The 17,275-nt window shown below is 43.0% G+C and overlaps 2 protein-coding genes across 6 annotated transcripts in view; one reads left to right on the forward strand and one right to left on the reverse strand.

Annotated features, from left to right (window-relative positions):
- cfap53 (cilia and flagella associated protein 53) overlaps positions 1–15,208 on the reverse strand; it is a 46,290-nt gene extending 31,082 nt beyond the window's left edge. The window contains exons 1-2 of the mRNA XM_043701200.1: positions 15,001–15,208; positions 5,520–5,746 (exon numbers count right to left, since the gene is read on the reverse strand). Of these exons, the coding sequence (XP_043557135.1) occupies positions 5,520–5,746; positions 15,001–15,072 (299 nt within the window). The 5' untranslated portion in view covers positions 15,073–15,208. The remainder of the gene's footprint in view (positions 1–5,519; positions 5,747–15,000) is intronic.
- Positions 15,209–15,394: 186 nt separating this feature from the next.
- ska1 (spindle and kinetochore associated complex subunit 1) overlaps positions 15,395–17,275 on the forward strand; it is a 41,318-nt gene continuing 39,437 nt past the window's right edge. For 3 of the 5 annotated variants that reach the window (XM_043701223.1, XM_043701213.1, XM_043701251.1), the window contains exon 1: positions 15,395–15,526. The gene's annotated coding sequence lies outside the window, so the exon portion shown is untranslated. Of the gene's footprint in view, positions 15,527–15,626; positions 15,757–17,275 lie in introns of those variants that run through there. The other 2 variants (XM_043701240.1, XM_043701232.1) reach the window with 2 other exon arrangements.

Consider the following 17,275-nt stretch of genomic DNA (forward strand, 5'->3'; position numbering starts at 1 on the left):
TTACTAACTGTACCTCTTGTGCTCACATCCAAATCATTTATATAAATGACAAAGAGTAGAGGGCCCAGCACCGATTTTTATGGCATTCCACTGGTCACAGGCCTCCAGTCTGAAAAACAACCCTCCATCACCACCCTCTGTCTTCTACCTTTGAGCCAGTTCTGTATCCAAATGGCTAGTTCTCCCTGTATTCCATGAGGTCTAACCTTGCTAATCAGTCTCCCATGGGGAACCTTGTCGAATGCCTTACTGAAGTCCATATAGATCACATCTACTGCTCTGCCCTCATCAATCTTCTTTGTTTCTTCTTCAAAAAACTCAATCAAGTTGTGAAACTTCAAAGGGTTCATAAGCCAATGTTGGTGGATTTGAGCTATCTGAAAAGGCTGCACAGGCTGGGGCTGTTTTTCCTGGAGCATCGGAGGCTGAGGGGTGACCTTATATAGAGTTTACAAAATCATGAGGGGCATGGACAGGCTAAATAGACAAAGTCTTTTCCCTGAGGTGAGGGAGTCCACAACTAGAAGGCATAGGCTTAGGGTGAGAGGGGAAAGATATAAAAGAGACCTAGAGGCAACGTTTTCACCCATAGGGTGGTACTTGTATAGAATGAGCTGCCAGAGGAAGTGGTGGAGGCTCGTATAATTGCAACATTTAAAAGGCGTTTGGATGGGTATATGAATAGCATGGATGGATTGGACCGAAGGGTCTGTTTCTGTGCTGTACATCTCTATGACTTTATGACACTAAGACTGGAAGAGGCGGAATGGAAAGACAGGGAAGATGGTAGGGACAGTCATAGAAATATTACAAAGTTAGAGGTGAACAGGGCCTTGGTTAAATCAGGGATGTGAATTTTATGTTGGAAGCATTTGGAACGAGGAATCACATTCAGTCAGCAAGGACAGGGGTGATACGTATGGAAGAGGAGAATAGGATGTGAGCAGTAGAGTTTTGGATGGGCCACAGTTTACAGACAATGAAATATTGGTGATTGGCCAGACAGCATGGGAGTCTCAGGTTGACAAAGGCATGTATGAGTCTTTCTGCAGGAAATGAGCTGAGGCAAAGCACAAGCTTTCACAGTGCTGCTCCTTCATCAGGTAGCTCGTCTGAAGATGAAGAAGCGCTCCGAAAGCTTATACTTCTAAATAAACCTGTGGACTATAACCTGGTGTTGTGTGATTTTTAACTGTGAGATGAAGTGGGTGAGCTTTAGACGAAGAGGATATGATCGGATGCTTAGCTTCAGAGTGAACAGGATTTCAAGACTGTAATAAAGGATGGAATCAGTGGGAATCTTGGTGTCCAGTTAAAGAAAATTATAGCTCATTTATGACTGGCTGTTAAGCAAGCAATCTGAAAACACAGAGGAAGTGGAATTGAGAAGAGAAATAACAGGTAGAACTGGGTGTTTTTGGCATACACGTGGAACCTAATCCAATGTTTGTATCTGATTCAATTTTAAAAAGGAAGTCTAAGATAGACCCTTGTGCTAATAGTGATAGAGGTAATAGGAAAGGAAAACATTGTTGGAATGCTTTGGTTAAGGATGGATGGATAAGGTAGAACCAAGTGATGGCTGTTCTATTGAGTTGAACAACAGCTCCCGTTTTTTTGACAGTAGCTGTTGGTAATAGGTTCATAGACCTCTGTTACACAGAAGGAGGCCATTTGGCTGATCATGTCTGCTCTGGCCAACAAAGAACTGACCACACTGATTCCATTTTCCAGTTCTTGGCTCATAGCCCAGGAAGCCATGGCAACATAACTGAACAATCTCCTCACTCTCCTCTTACTTTCCACCTCTTACCTTAAATCTATGCCTCCTGATTATTGACCACCCTACTATTAGAAGTACCTTCTTATCTGAAATAAATCCACGAAGGCCAGTATCGTGTCACCAAGACACTCTTTATTTATGCATGCATAGAACATGACTGGCCCAGCTGGCACAGAGCCAGCTCCAAGAGTGAGCATAGCCCAATATGCTTGTTTATATCTGACAGCCAGGACTCCCTGATTAACAAGGTTAACAGTTCCAATCAAGGAATTAAGAGATCCACCTGCCTGACATAATTCCAATCATTACATTATCCACCCTATCTATCCCTTCATAATCTTCACACCTCTATCAGGTCACCTCTCAACTGCTCCATGGAAAACAAGCCCAGCCTATCCAATCATTCCTCATAGCTCAGACCCTCCAGGCAACATTCTAGTAAATCTCCTCTGCACCAAACATTATGCAATTATAAGCTTCCTATAGTGTGGTGACTAGAATTGCACACAGTATTCCCAGTTGTGGCCCAACCAACATTTTATATAATTTTAGCATAACTTCCTCGCTCTTGTATTCTGTGCATCAGCTACCCATGTATCCTATGATAACTGCAGGGATCTATGGCAATGAACACCAAATTTGCTTTGATTTGCAGAGTTTCCAGAGTTTTACTCTACCTCTCATAGAGTAATTTCTTTCCCTGTTATTCCTTGCAAAGTGCATTCCCTCCTACCTTTTTCAGTGCTCTGCCCAGTAGACCATTTCAGTGATATATTCCTATAGATTACCGCTCTCCTCCTCACTATGTACCAACATATCAATTTTAGTGTTTTCTGTGAATATCTTGATCAAACCCCCTACATTGCAGTGCAAATCATTAAATGTATAAATGGCATAACCAGCAAGGGCCCCAGCACCAAGCCCTGCAGATGCTTATGTAAAACAGACCTCCAGTCACAGAAACATTCTCTAACATCACCCTCTGTTTCCTGCCTCTCAACCACTTTTGGATCCAATATACCATTTTGCTTAGGACCACATGGGCTCTTACGTTTTTGATCAGTCTGCAATGAAGACCTAATCAATGTTGTCCATGTTGATCACATCAAATGCATATTCTCACAAACACTCCCGATTACCAAAACTTTGATCATATTTGTCAAATTAACTTCCCTTAACAAATCCTGGTTTACTATTCCTTAATCCATTTCTCTCCAAGTATAGTATTCAGATGACATTTACTTCACCCTATTTCATTCTCCATTGTTCTATTTCTTTCTTAGTCTCATGAAGTGTTGGTCCCCACATTCACCGAGGTTCATTTGCCCCACGGAACTTGTAATCAGCTTGCATAGCCAGAAGTCTGTGGCTCAAATATTTTTCAAACTGAAGGGGGATGAAAATTGCAATTCATAAGACATATCACAAAGTACTCTGCCCCACAAATTCTGGCCTAAAAGTGTCCATATCATACAAGGGATTAGATTTACCAACCAAATGCACTGCATTAGATTACGGAAGAATCTATTGTTCATAGAATAGGAAGCTATTAGCCACCAAACTGCTTACTCTTCAACTAATTGCAATTTCTAGCATTATGTGAAAAGGATCAACTTCATTTTTATTCATTCATTAATAAGCGTGTGCCTGGCTACACTAGCATCTGTTGGCCAACCCTAAGTTCGCTGGAGAAGATGGTAGTGAGCTGTTTTGTTGAACTGCTGTAGTTCTTAGATTTCAGGGGCACCTAAACTGCAATTAGGAAGGGCATTCCAGATATAAATGTCCTCCTAGTACATTTCTTCATCGCTCACTTCATGCTGTGAAATATGGGTATGTACTTCTCTACTAAAATTAAAATGGTTGAGAAGAGAATTTTGTAGGTGATCACTATTTTTCCAATATGGTCCAAACTCTCATATAATAAAGTACTACTTTAAAATGTTTTGGCTACAGATTCATATTTTAAGGAGATTATTTTTATAAAATGATGTAAATTCCTGTAAAGAACCAAAATACTGTACATGTTGGAAATCTGAAGTAAAATAGAAAATGCTAGAAATACATGGGTAGATAGGCAGGAGGTTGGAAGAACATAGCAAGCCAGGCAGTATTAGGAGGTGGAGAAGTCAACGTTTCGGGTGTAACCATTCTTCAGGGCTGCAGAAATACATGGGTAACATGGTGGCTCAGCAGTTGCACTGCTGCCTCATTGTGCTGGGGTTCTGGGTTCGATTCCAGCCTTCAGCAGCTGTCTGCCTGCACATCCTTGAGAAGACACTTCTGGGCAATTTAGCTTGGCCAAGACACCTAAGCTACACATCTTTGCACTATGGAAGGAAAACAGAGCATCCTTGGGGAAACCCACGCAGACACAAGGAGAATGTGCAAACTGCACACAGACAGCTGCTGAAGGCTGGAATCGAACCCAAGACCCCAGCACAATGAGGCAGCAGTGCAACTGCTGTGCCACCATGTTACCCATGTATTTCTGCAGCCCTGAAGAATGGTTACACCCGAAACGTTGACTTCTCCACCTCCTAATACTGCCTGGCTTGCTATGTTCTTCCAACCTTCTGCCTATCTACCCATGTATTTCTAGCATTTTCTATTTTACTTCAGATTTCCAACATGTACAGTATTTTGGTTCTTTACAGGAATTTACATCATTTTATAAAAATAATCTCCAAATAGAACCTTCCACTGGCACAGCATTTCCAGTTCCTCATACCTTGTGGCAAACATCAGACTGACTAGACCGAGAAGACCACTTGGGTGAGATGACATAAAGACAAGAAGCAGCCCTAAACGAGAGATCCCGAAACATCAGCCAACCCTCAAAGACCAAGGAACAGCCTGTCTCATCCTTACTGAATGGGTATTACCGGTCCTTTCAAACAAACAGATCAAATACAGGGGTAGGCACCTGTGGATAGGATGTAATGAATATTCATAACTGCAGTAGATAGCTAGTGTAGATTTGAGACTATTCAATTAGAGATTTAAGATTGTTTACTGAAAAGTCCTGTGAAGAGAATGATTGATTTTGATAGACATTATTTTTCCTTGATAAAATATTTAATAAGGTTGTGTTGAATGATCCCTTGACTCTTATCCCCTTTGCTTCTCTTACTGCGTAAAACGGGTTACTGCAAACTGGTCAAGGTTAGTCAGTTAAAAATCACACAACACCAGGTTATAGTCCAACAGGTTTAATTGGAAGCACACTAGCTTTCGGAGCGATGCTCCTTCATCAGGTAATAGTGGTGGACTCAATCCTAACACAGAATTTATAGCAAAAATTTAGTGTGATGTAACTGAAATTACACATTGAAAAATTGATTGTCTGTTAAGCCTTTCGTCTGTTCGAATACAGTGATAGTTTCACTTCTTTCAAGTGTAAATCACAAAACCTTTTTTTAAAAAAGTTGCATTCTTGGGTTAGCTGTTAACAATGGTGATAGCTAATCAATATGTTGAAGGTGTTGGCTCCCTGTGTTCTCTGTCTATGCCCTGAACTTTGTACACCCCAGTCCAACACCGGCATCTCCAAATCAAGGTTAATCAGGGTACATTTACCCATCTTTGACTCTGCAACACCATTTTTCAGGTTCATGACAGTTCATAATTTATCCATGTCTCCCTCTCTTGTATATATAAATAAAAATTGTACTTGTAACTCCATAGTTTAATTTTAACTTCAAAAACCATTCAGCACTGCCATAAACTTACTTACTTTATTCTCCTTTGTTCTATGCCATTTTCGTAAAACTCCAAGGCCCTTTGAACCCTATACCTGATGTTGCCCTTCAATTGCATTTGTTCTTGTTCTAGTATAACACGATTCTTGGTTTCGTACTCTTTGTGGACCCTCACAAAACTTGCATAAGTTTCAGCACGTAAATCCTGTTCAAGCTCCTTCACCAGATCTGCATTTGCGAAGTTACCTGCAGATTTTGCTAGCTGCAAAAAAAAATTATAAGGGCATTTAAAAATATATCACAGGGTTACTTTTCATTACTTCAAACCATCAAAAGAAAACAAAATTATAACTAAGGCATGCTTTTGAATTTACTCTGTCTGCTTATTTCTGCATATTGCTGGTATATTATTAGATATACTACGAGGTAAAAACAATGACTGCGTATGCTGGAAACCAGATTCTGGATTAGTGGTGCTGGAACAGCACAGCAATTCAGGCAGCATCCAAGGAGCATAGTACCGCAATTTAAATGAGATATTGTTTGCTATCCCAGATGAAAGCCGCTTTTACTATGTGTAATACAGGGATGACAACTAGTATGACAGCACAATGATTTTGGCACCAACAATCTAAAGGCCTAGACAGATGATCTCGAGTCAAAACCAAATTCCGTGAAGAAACTGGGGAGTTTTAATTTACTTGTTGAAATAAAGAGCTAGTCTCAGTCACACTGCCCATGAAACTGTCAAACTACCCATTTGGTTCACTAACTTTAGAGAAGGAAATCTTTGCCATGTCCAGCTGACATGAGATTAAATACTTTGAACGGTATTGCTGACTCTTCACTGCCCTCTGAAATAGCAAACCATTCAATTATATCAATCTTCTAGACAAGGCTAAAGTAAGAACTATGCCAGGCATGTCTGACATTAACCCAGGCATCAGACATGACAAAGACACACAGGAGACAGACATGACTGTAAATGCTGGAGATCAGAATCAAAAAGTGTGGCTCTGGAAAAGCACAGCAGGTCAGGAAGCATCCGAGGAGCAGGAGAGTTAACATTTTGGGAAAAGCCCTTCATCAGGAATATGGTGGTGGCGGGAGAAGGGGGCTGAGAGATAAATAAGAGGGTGGGGTGTGGGGAAGGTAGCTCGGAAGGCGATAGGTAGATGCAGGTCGGGGCTCGAAGAAGATGGGCAGGTTGAACTGTCCTACCTGACCATCTTCTTTCCCACCTCTCCTTTCCATCCTTATCTCCAACCTATCACTATCACCTCCCCGATTCCCCCCCCCACCCCACCTGCAGCCACCTATCACCTTCCCAGCTACCTTCCCCGCTGTCCCCCCTCAACAATCTTGATGAAGGGCTTATGCCTGAAGCGTTGACTCTCCATTTGCCTGACCTGCTGTGCTTTTGCAGTGCCACACTTTTCGACAAACACCATAGGGTGTGGTATAGCATGTAAAGTTCTTAGACAGGAGTTTGAAAACCACAACAGCAAGGAACTGAAGAGAGTAGATCTGAAAGCCAGCCTGTCAGTTTCCAGCTCCATCCTTCACTGAGGCTATTAAAGATGATGCAAGGATACCCACCTGCACTAGACAAGTAGCTGTCACAACTTGGTAGAAATCTATTGATGACAATTAAGGGAGTCCATCTGAGATTTACCAGTCAAGCACTGGAACCCTGCATGCCACGAGGTTAGTTTAGATGTCTGAAGGTGGCAGAATATAGGGGGGGTCACAGCTATTAGCAGTTCTGGTAATCTTCCCATCTTTCCTGGATGCAGGAAGAACCACTGGTCCACCCCTCACCCAGCAAATTGGCAGGCTGGCTGAACACTTATTTTTAAAAAATATGTTTTGCAGGTGAACCAGGCGGTGAAAAGGCAAATAGTATGTTGGTCTTCATAGCGAGAATATTCCAGTACAGGAACAGGGATGCCTTACTGAAATTGTACCAGACCTTAGTGAAACTATACCAGAATATTGTGTGAAAAAGGATGTTTTACTTATGGAGAGGGCCCAACAAATGTTTACTGGACTAACTCTTGGGATGATGGCAGGACTGATGAATGAAGAGGGATTGGATCTGTTAGGACTATATTCACTAGAGTTCAGAAGAATGACGTGTGGTAGGAGATTCTCATTCTATAACATTCTAACACGACTAGCCTGTAAATGCAGGAAGGGTGTTCCCAATGACTGGAATGTCCTGAACCAGAGGTCACAGTCTAAGGATATATAGTAGGCCATTAGCACTGAGATGAGGAAAAATATTTTCACTCAGAGAGTGATGAGCTTGTGGAATTTGCTGCCACAGAAAATGATTGAGGACAAAACATTTTATGCTTTCAGGTATGAGGTAGACAGAGTTCATAGGACTAAAGGGATCAAAGGGCTTGGGATGACTGGGGAGGAGGGTACTGCATAAGGTGATCACCCATGATCATACTGAATAGCAGAGCAGGCTCAAAAGGCATACTCCTCTTCCTAACTTTTTTGTTTCAATGTTTCTGATTTCTAAGGCCTCTGATTGGTTCACAAACTTCAAAAGCCTATTCACTTTCCTTAATTGGATGGCAATCCTGTGTTCGGGTCAATTAATGAGGAACCAATAAAAAGTAGGACCAGTGATTGGTCCCCATGGAGTGGGTTTGTGAACCACTAAAGGCCCTGACTTCTATTTCTCGTCCCCAGATGAAATTCCTTCCCCAACTTACATTTGGGGACCTATGCAAAACTTAAGAAAGTTGGTCCACAGAATATTCATATGCAAAGAATCAGCTAAACCTTCACGCTCATCCATCACTGGCAGGACAGACTGGTGACACAGTAGATGTAGTGTACAGTCAGAAAGGAGTTGTGCTGAGAGTCCTGAATACTTACTTTATTACCTATGAAGTCTCATGGCATTAGATCAACATGGGCAAGAAAACTTCCTTCTGATTACTCTCTACCATCTCCCTTTGACAATAAATCAATATTGATTGATGTTTGAAGAAACAGAGGGTAACATAGGAACAGAAGGAACCCTGGATGGAGGATCTCAATGTCAATCACTAAAACAGAATCATCAATATTAACCGATTTGCTGTTCTGGGTCTATAGTAGATGATAATTGAAAAAAATCTACTTGACATCATCCTCATCAACCCAGATGCATTTGTATTGGTAACAGTTACAACTTGTGCTCCATGTGGAGATGAAATATTGTTTCACAATGAAGACACCTTCCATTTTATTACATCACATCACCACCATCATGCTAAATTGGACTGATACTGTACACACCTTGCAGCTCAAAACTGGGCATCCTTCAGGTCAAGTGGAACATCATCAAAACTCAAGCATAACTTGTAATTTCACAGCCTAGATATCCCTCACTCTATCATTAATATCCAAACAGGGTATCACCCTTAGATAAATGTGGAATGTGAAAGAGAGTACACCAGGACGAAAAAATGTTTCTAAAACTTACGTGCTAACAAAGGTATAAAAGAAGATTATATACTTGCTAAACACCATCCAGAGAAGGCATATACTGCTGGGGTTGAAAGTGGGTTGCACAGCTGTTGCTGTTGGTGCAGCTGGGAAAGAGACGTGAGTAGGCAGTGCAGAGGACAAAGACATTTTGTGCTTTTCAGCACAGGAAGAGTGGGAAGATGTTGCAATAATGAGAGTGGTAAAGTATGAACTTTGATGGGAAGGGCACAGTAGCAGATAGTGTAATTGTGGGGTGTCAGAGAGAAGATAATGAGATATACAAAATATATATAAAGTCCTGGAATTCCCTCCCTACTGGCATTGTTGGTTAATCCATGTCAAGTGAACTGCAGCAATTCAAGAAGATAGCTCACCACCTCCTTCTCAAGGGCAAATAAGGATAGGCTATCGCTGCTTGACAGCCAGTGACGGCCACGTTCCACAAATGAATAAAAAAGATAGATTGATGGAGTGGAGAAGGACATTAGCTTTCTTCTTACACTACTGCGCAATCTTCAAAGTATCTGAGACTGCTCTGACCCAAGAGGCAATCTCAGACAAGGTGCAGTACGGTCTGGTGTTGAACCTCCACTGCTGATCCTGTGGGAAGAAGAAGTCCTGCGTCAACAACACCCCATCCATCAACAGGACCATCCGATCAAGCAGGACCTCCAGGTCCCTGCCCTCAAAGTTGGGCACAATTTCCCCATTTCTGCCATATCCAGGGCAAGTATCAGGAACCATACCAAGCAACTGTGGATTTACAGTGCATGTCCTTTAAAATATGGTATTAGACATTCAGTGAATAGCGAGTTGTGGAAAATTACCCAGGTATGACCGGTCTTCAAAAGGCAGGACAAATCCATGCCAACCAATTACCATTCCATCAGTTTTCTATTGATCAACAACAAAGCAATGCAAGGTATCATTGACAGTCAATCAGGTGGTACTTATCCAGCAATAAACTGCTCACCAAAGCCAAAAATAGGTTATACATGGCCAGTCAGCAACAGACCTCCTTCTAGCATTTGTCCAAAAAACTGAATTCAAAATATATTGTGAAAGTGGCTCTCATTACAGCATTTTATCATGAAGGATCTCTAACCATATTGAGATCTTTGGGAATCCAGTGCACAAGGGAATATGGTTGCAATTCTTGTAGATCAAATGACTTAGCCCCACAGCAATCACTGCAGGAAATAGTTCTTATTAATGATCTTCTCTCCATCATAAGGTTAGAAAGGCAAAACGTTCACAAATTAATACATATTAATCTCCTCAGATATTGAAGCAGTCAGCGGCCATATGCTGCAAAACCCATTCAGCATTCAGGTCTGGACTGAAACGTGACAACTAACATTGAGGCACATAAGTGTCTGGCAACGACCACCTCAAATAAGAGAGGATCTAATCATTCCCTCTTGATGAAAACAAAAAACGCTGGAAATCACAGTAGCTCAGGCAGCATCCATAGAGAGAGAACAAGCTAATTATCCGAGCTTAGATGACTCTTCATCAGAGCTGACGTGAAGTGTGGAGGGGGCAACATTTATGCACTGTGGGGGTGTGGAGTATAGGCGAGAAAGGGTGTTGACAGTGCAGAATAAGTGATAGGAATGTGAGAATGGCAGAACAATGGCGTGTCTAAATGCCAGATTGGAAAGAACAGACAGTCCCACTGGAGTGGAGGGAAGAGAGGACATGGTGACAGAGAAAGTAACAAGTAAAGATAAAAGCAAAGAAGGAATGCGAGTGGGTTCACAATCTAAAGATGTTGAACTCAATATTAAGTCCAGATATTGTGCCTAGTAAAGTGCCTAGTCTGAAAATGAGATGTTGTTCCTCTGGTTTGCACTGAGATTCGCTAGAGCATTGCAGCATGCCAAGAACAAACAAATGGGCATGCGAGCAGGACACTGTATTAAAATGACGAGCTACAGGAAGGTCAGAGTCATGCTTGGGGGAGAAAGTGAGGACTGCAGATGCTGTAGATCAGGAAGAAGGGCTGAAGAAGGGCTCATGCCCGAAACGTCGATTCTCCTGCTCCTTGGATGCTGCCTGACCTGCTGCGCTTTTCCAGCAACACATTATCATGCAATGTGGTCAATCAATCTGTTTGGTTTCTCCATTGTAGAGTAGGCCACATTGGGTCCAGCAAAAGCAAGACACAAGATTGGAGGAGGTACAGGTGAAATGCTGCTTCACTTGGAAAGACAGTTAAGGTCCTTGGATGGTGAGCAAGGAGATGGTGAAGAGGCAGGTGTTGCACCTTTTGTAGTTACATGGGCAGGTGCCATGGAAGGGGGGCTGGTGTTGTGGTCATCAAGGAACATACCAGGGTATCTTGGAGGGAATGGTCCTTCCAAAATGCAGACGGGGGAGTGAGAGTAAGATGTGATTGGTGGTGGTGTTCTGCTGGAGTTGTCTGAAATGTCTGAGAATAATCTTTAGAGTACAAAGGCTGGTGGGATGAAATGTGAGGGCAAAGGGGGAACCGATCACACTGTTGTGAGTAATGGGACAGGCCAAAGGCAGAAGCATGCTTGATAGGTCAGATGCAGTTGAGGGCCCAGTCAACAACGGTGGGTGGGAAACCACGATTATGGAAGAAGGAAATCATGTCAGCAGCACTGGTTTAGAAGAAGGCATCATCCAAACTTTACGATGTCGGCGAAAGAACTGAGAGGATGGGATGGAATCCTTACATGGTGTGGGGTGTGACAAGCTGTAGTGAAAGTAGCTATGGGAGTCAATGGCTTTGTAGTGGATTACAGAGGACAGTTTATTGCCCGAAATGGAGGCAGAGAGGTCAAGAAAGAGGAGGGAGGTATCAGAGATGGACCAAGTGAAAGTGAAAAGAGAGGTGGAAATTGAAGATAAAATGAACAAATCTTTCAAGGTGGGAGCATGCAGCAACACCAAAACATTTGTCGATGTACCAGAAAAAGAGTTGTGGAAGGGGGCCAATGTTGGACTGGAATAAGGACTGTTCAACATACCTCATAAACAAGCAGGCATAACTGGGGCTTAGGCAAATGCCCATAACAATTCCCTTGGCGGAAGTGAGATACTCAATAGCATTATCATTATTGAATCCCCCATTTTCAACATCAACAAAATAATACTGTAGGATCTGTTTTCATTTACAGAAAATTAACAAAAGGCACTCAATTCATGATTTATTCAGGACATCCTCTGGCCACTTTATAAATGCAAGGTTTCAACAGCTCCCCTCAATGTTAGGCCTGAAATGAGTAACATGGTATCCCATACAGCTAAAATCTATTTCAGGATCAGTGGTGCTGGAAGAGCACAGCAATTCAGGCAGCATCCGAGGACAGGCAAAATCGACGTAAAATCTATTTCAGCAGACTGTCAAAAAAACACCTGACATCGCCATGCCACTCTCGATGCATTCTGCACCCTTATCATTTGGTGGTCAACATGGAGGAGTACTGTTTCATCAGCAGAGGTTGGGGTGCACAGAGTGGTAGGTTGTAATCAATAGGAGGTTTTATTGCAATAATTGTTGCCACACGACTTAAGGGGATCCAGAATCAACACTGAGGATTCCAAGGCAACACCCTCCCAACCGTATACTACTGTGCCACCATCTCTGGTGGGCCTGTCCCAAGAATGTTGGTGTGAGCAACAATGTGTATGAGGTATGATTCCATGTCAAAGAGTGTGGTGATAGAAAAGCACAGCCGGTCAGGCAACATCCGAGAAGCGGGAGAATCAACATTTCCAGCATCAGCTCTTCATCAGAAATGAGGCATGTGGTCTAATGGGACTGAGGGATAAATGGGAGGGAGTGGAGCTGACGGGGGAAGGTAGCTGGGAATGTGATAGGTAGATGAAGGTGGGGGTGAAGGTAGTACGTCGGAGAGGAGGGTGGGGCAACATAGATGGGAAGGAAAATGGGATAGGTCGGACACCATTTTGACTGGACAACACATCCATTCTAGGACAAGCCAAACAGAGACATGCTTGAGAATTCCTAGAAGCATGGCATTCCAACTGGAACTCTTATCAACAAACACATCGATTTAGATCCCATCTACTTCCCTGTGGGAAAAAGAACTGGAAATTACATCACCACAGGAAATGACATCACCAACCCAAGGAAATCTAAACACATAAATCACAAGCAGACCATAATACCAGTGCTTCACTGGAGAACCACTGATGACATTACCTAGTATGGTAACAAAATGTCTGAAAATGAACTTTCCAGCTCTGCAAGCAAATGTACATCCAAAACCTCAACCTGAGCTACAAATCTTCTCAAAAATTGCTAACAGGTAGGACAGTTCAACAGGGTGGTGCTGGGATAAAGAGGGGAAATTAGGAAACTGGTGAAATCCACATTGATCCCGTGTGGTTGGAGGGTCCCAAGATGGAAGATGAGGCGTTCTTCCTCCAGGCGTTGGGTGGTTAGAGTTTGGGGTTGAGGAGGCCCAGTACCTTGCACGTCCTTAGCAGAGTAGGAGGGGGAGCTAAAGTGATTGGCCGCAGGGCGTTAGGGTTGTTTGGTGTGTGTGTGTCCCAGAAGTGTTCTCTGAAATGTTCTGCAAGTTGGTGTCCTGTCTCCCCAATGTAGAAGAGTCTACATACAGAGCAATTGACACAGTAGATGATGTGTATGGAAGTACAGGTAAATCTCTGTTGGATGTGTAGGCCTTTAGGCCCTCCACTGTGTCCACTGCTCTCAATGTGGTCTCCTCTACATTGGGAAGTCAGGATGTCAATCTGCAGTACATTTTAGAGAACATCTCTGGGACACATGCACCAAACCACCCTATGGCCAAAAGCTTTAACTTCCACTCCCACTCCACCAAGGACATGCAAGTCCTGGGCCTCCTCCACCGCCAAACTCCAACCACATGACACCTGGAAGAAGAATGCCTCATCTTCTGCTTTGGGACCCTCCAACCACATGGCATCAATGTGGATTTCACCAGTTTTCTTATTTCCCCTCCTCCCCTCACCTTATCCCAGATCCAACCTTCCAACTTGGCACTGGCCTCTTGAACTGTCCTACTATCCAACTCTCTTCCCACCTATCCGCTCTGCCCTCCTCTCTGACCTATCACCTTCACCCCCACCTTCATCTCCCTATCACATTCCCAGCTACCTTCCCCCAGCCCCACACCCCCACCCATTTATCTCTCAGCTCCTTTGGCTACAAGTCTCATTCCTGATGACGAGCTTACACTCAAAACGTCGATTCTCCTGCTCCTTGGATGTTGGCTGACCAGCTGTGCTTTTCCAGCACCACAGTCTTCGACTCTGATTTCCAGCATCTGCAGTCCTCGCTTTCTCCCAGTATGATTCCATGTGTCAGGTCGTTGCTTGACCATTCTGTGGGATAGCTCTCCCAATTTCTGAATTTTTCAGGAGTGACAGGTTTGGGTTTTCAGTAGAGATAGCAACAAATGGCCACTTAGCTGACGGCAAACACATCCCACTAATGAATAGAAAACATACAAATGGCATCAAACACACTTCCAGAGAATGACCAGCAGGTTCCATTTTCATGGAACATACAACAGAGAAACATACTCAACGAGCTTACACCACAATCCTCCTTCCATCCTCCTGCATCAAACCCCAAAAATAATAATTTATTTATTATTTAATTAACTCTGACAGTATGGAATAGTCCCTCTTTCTCTCTTATGAGTTACCTGAAAGTGCCATTTATCTCAAGTTCAGAAATTACTGGAAAAACTCAGCAGGTCTGGCAACATCTGTGGAGAGACAGCGGAGTTAACTTTGGGGGTCTTTCTTTAGAATTGAACTTACCAAACCCCTCCTGCATCAAACCCCAAAACACATATTTATTTATTATTTAATTAACTCTGACAGTATGGAATAGTCCCTCCTTCTCTCTTACGAGTTACCTGAAAGTGCTATTTATCACAAGTTCAGAAATTACTGGAAAAACTCAGCAGGTCTGGCAACATCTGTGGAGAGACAGCGGAGTTAACTTTGGGGGTCTTTCTTTAGAATTGAACTTACCAAACCCACAGAGCAGGGAGTTGGGCCTTTTACCTCCCTGCCGCAAGGCTTTTCTCGACATTTAGCCGCCATCGTCTGTTTCTCCCACTCGAATCTCCTCTGCGCTATCAGACAGAGTAAGGTGAAGGATTCTCAGACCCTTTCAGCATCGACTTCCGCCGGGACCGTCACCATAGCGACCACCAAACACCGGTCCGGGCCATGTGCATTACCAAAGAGATGACGTGTCTTCGCCATAGCAACGGATAAATTGTATTTAAATTACAGTTTTTTTAAAAAAAGAAAAACAGCAATTTTCTGATATTTTGTGATTAATTCGACCATGAACTACGGACAAATACTTTTAAGACAAATTTTTTATCGACGCGGATATCATTAGCGTACGGCTGCGAGATGTCTCCCGGATGGGCGGGAATTTCAAACAGGAGGAGCCGTTAACGGATGTGCCTTTAAAGCAATTGTTTACAAAGTAGTTATTTTCTCTTTGAAGGCAAGAATCACCGGCGAACTATAAATACGCGAACAGGTAACGTTGATGCTGTTTTGCTTGTTTATTACTTATTTTCTAAGTTAATTGTCAGGTTCGACTCAGAAGGTTATCGCTGACTAACTGGCCGCCTGGTTGGAGAAGATTGAATGCGCTCTGAGGAGGCAAGGCCTGGGGGTGTGAATCTGTTTAGGGTCTCCGTACTTGGACGAAGCTGGTGATCTGTCGGAATTTTTTTTCGACAGTCTGACGGAACAATTTTTAGTTGTGTAAGATACTACGTTTCTCTTTTTAATTCTAACACTGCTGGGAGCTGTTCAGAATGTCTGTCATTTATACCACATACTGCCTGACCTGCTGTGCTTTTCCAGTACCACTCTGATCTAAACTCTGGTTTCCAGTATCTGCAGTCCTCACTTTCGCCTATTTATATCACAATGCTAGGTTATAGTCTAACAGGTTTATTTGGCAGCATTAGCTTTTGGAGCGCCGCTCCTTCTTCAGGTAGTTATGAAGCTACGGCTTCCAAATAAATCTGTTGGACTATAACCTGGTGTTCTGTGATTTTTAACGTTGTATTTGTGATGTTTGTTTGGTTTGGTTTGATTTGATTTTATCATTGTCATGTACCAAAATATGGTGAAAAGTGTTGTTTTGCATGTTGTACAGACAGAGCGTACCATTCAAAGTGCAGCAGGGTAGCAGAACAGAGTACTGTAATAGTGTTACAGCCACAGAAAAGATCTGCATTCAAACTTTTATACAGGTAGTTCTTCTATAACATGATGGTTGCGTTCTTGTACAACTCTACATTATGGGAAAAAAATCATGCTTTAGAAACAACATTTGAAGTGTTGGTGATGTACATAGAACATAGAAGAATACAGCGCAGTACAGGCCCTTTGGCCCTCGATGTTGCGCCGATCCAAGCCCACCTAACCTATACTAACCCACTATCCTCCATATACCTATCCAATGCCCGCTTAAATGCCCATAAAGAGGGAGAGTACACCACTGCTACTGGCAGGGCATTCCATGAACTTACGACACGCTGAGTGAAGAACCTACCCCTAACTTCAATCCTATATCTACCCCCCCTTAATTTAAAGCTATGCCCCCTTGTAATACCCGACTCCATACGCGGGAAAAGGTTCACACTGTCAACCCTATCTAACCCCCTAATCATCTTGTACACCTCAATCAAGTCACCCCTAAACCTTCTTTTCTCTAATAAAAACAGCCCCAAGTGTCTCAGTCTATCCTCATACGATCTTCCTTCCATACCAGGCAACATCCTGGTAAACCTCCTCTGCACCCGTTCCAGTGCCTCCACATCCTTCCTATAATATGGCGACCAAAACTGCACACAATATTCCAGATGCGGCCGCACCAGAGTCTTATACAACTGCATCATGACCTCAGGACTCCGGAACTCAATTCCTCTACCAATAAAAGCCAGTACGCCATATGCCTTCCTCACCACACTATTTACCTGGGTGGCAACTTTCAGAGATCTGTGTACATGGACACCAAGATCCCTCTGCTCATCCACACTACCAAGTATCCGACCATTAACCCAGTACCCCATCTTTTTGTTATTCTTCCCAAAGTGAATCACCTCACACTTAGCTACATTGAATTACATTTGCCACCTTTCTGCCCAGCTCTGCAGCCTCTCTATATCCTGCTGTAACCTGCCACAGCCCTCCTCACTGTCCACAACTCCACCTATCTTCGTATCATCTGCAAATTTACTGACCCACCCTTCAACTCCCTCATCTAAGTCAT

This window comes from Chiloscyllium plagiosum, chromosome 1 (assembly GCF_004010195.1).
Source record: "Chiloscyllium plagiosum isolate BGI_BamShark_2017 chromosome 1, ASM401019v2, whole genome shotgun sequence".
In the NCBI taxonomy this organism is placed as follows: Eukaryota; Metazoa; Chordata; class Chondrichthyes; order Orectolobiformes; family Hemiscylliidae; genus Chiloscyllium; species Chiloscyllium plagiosum.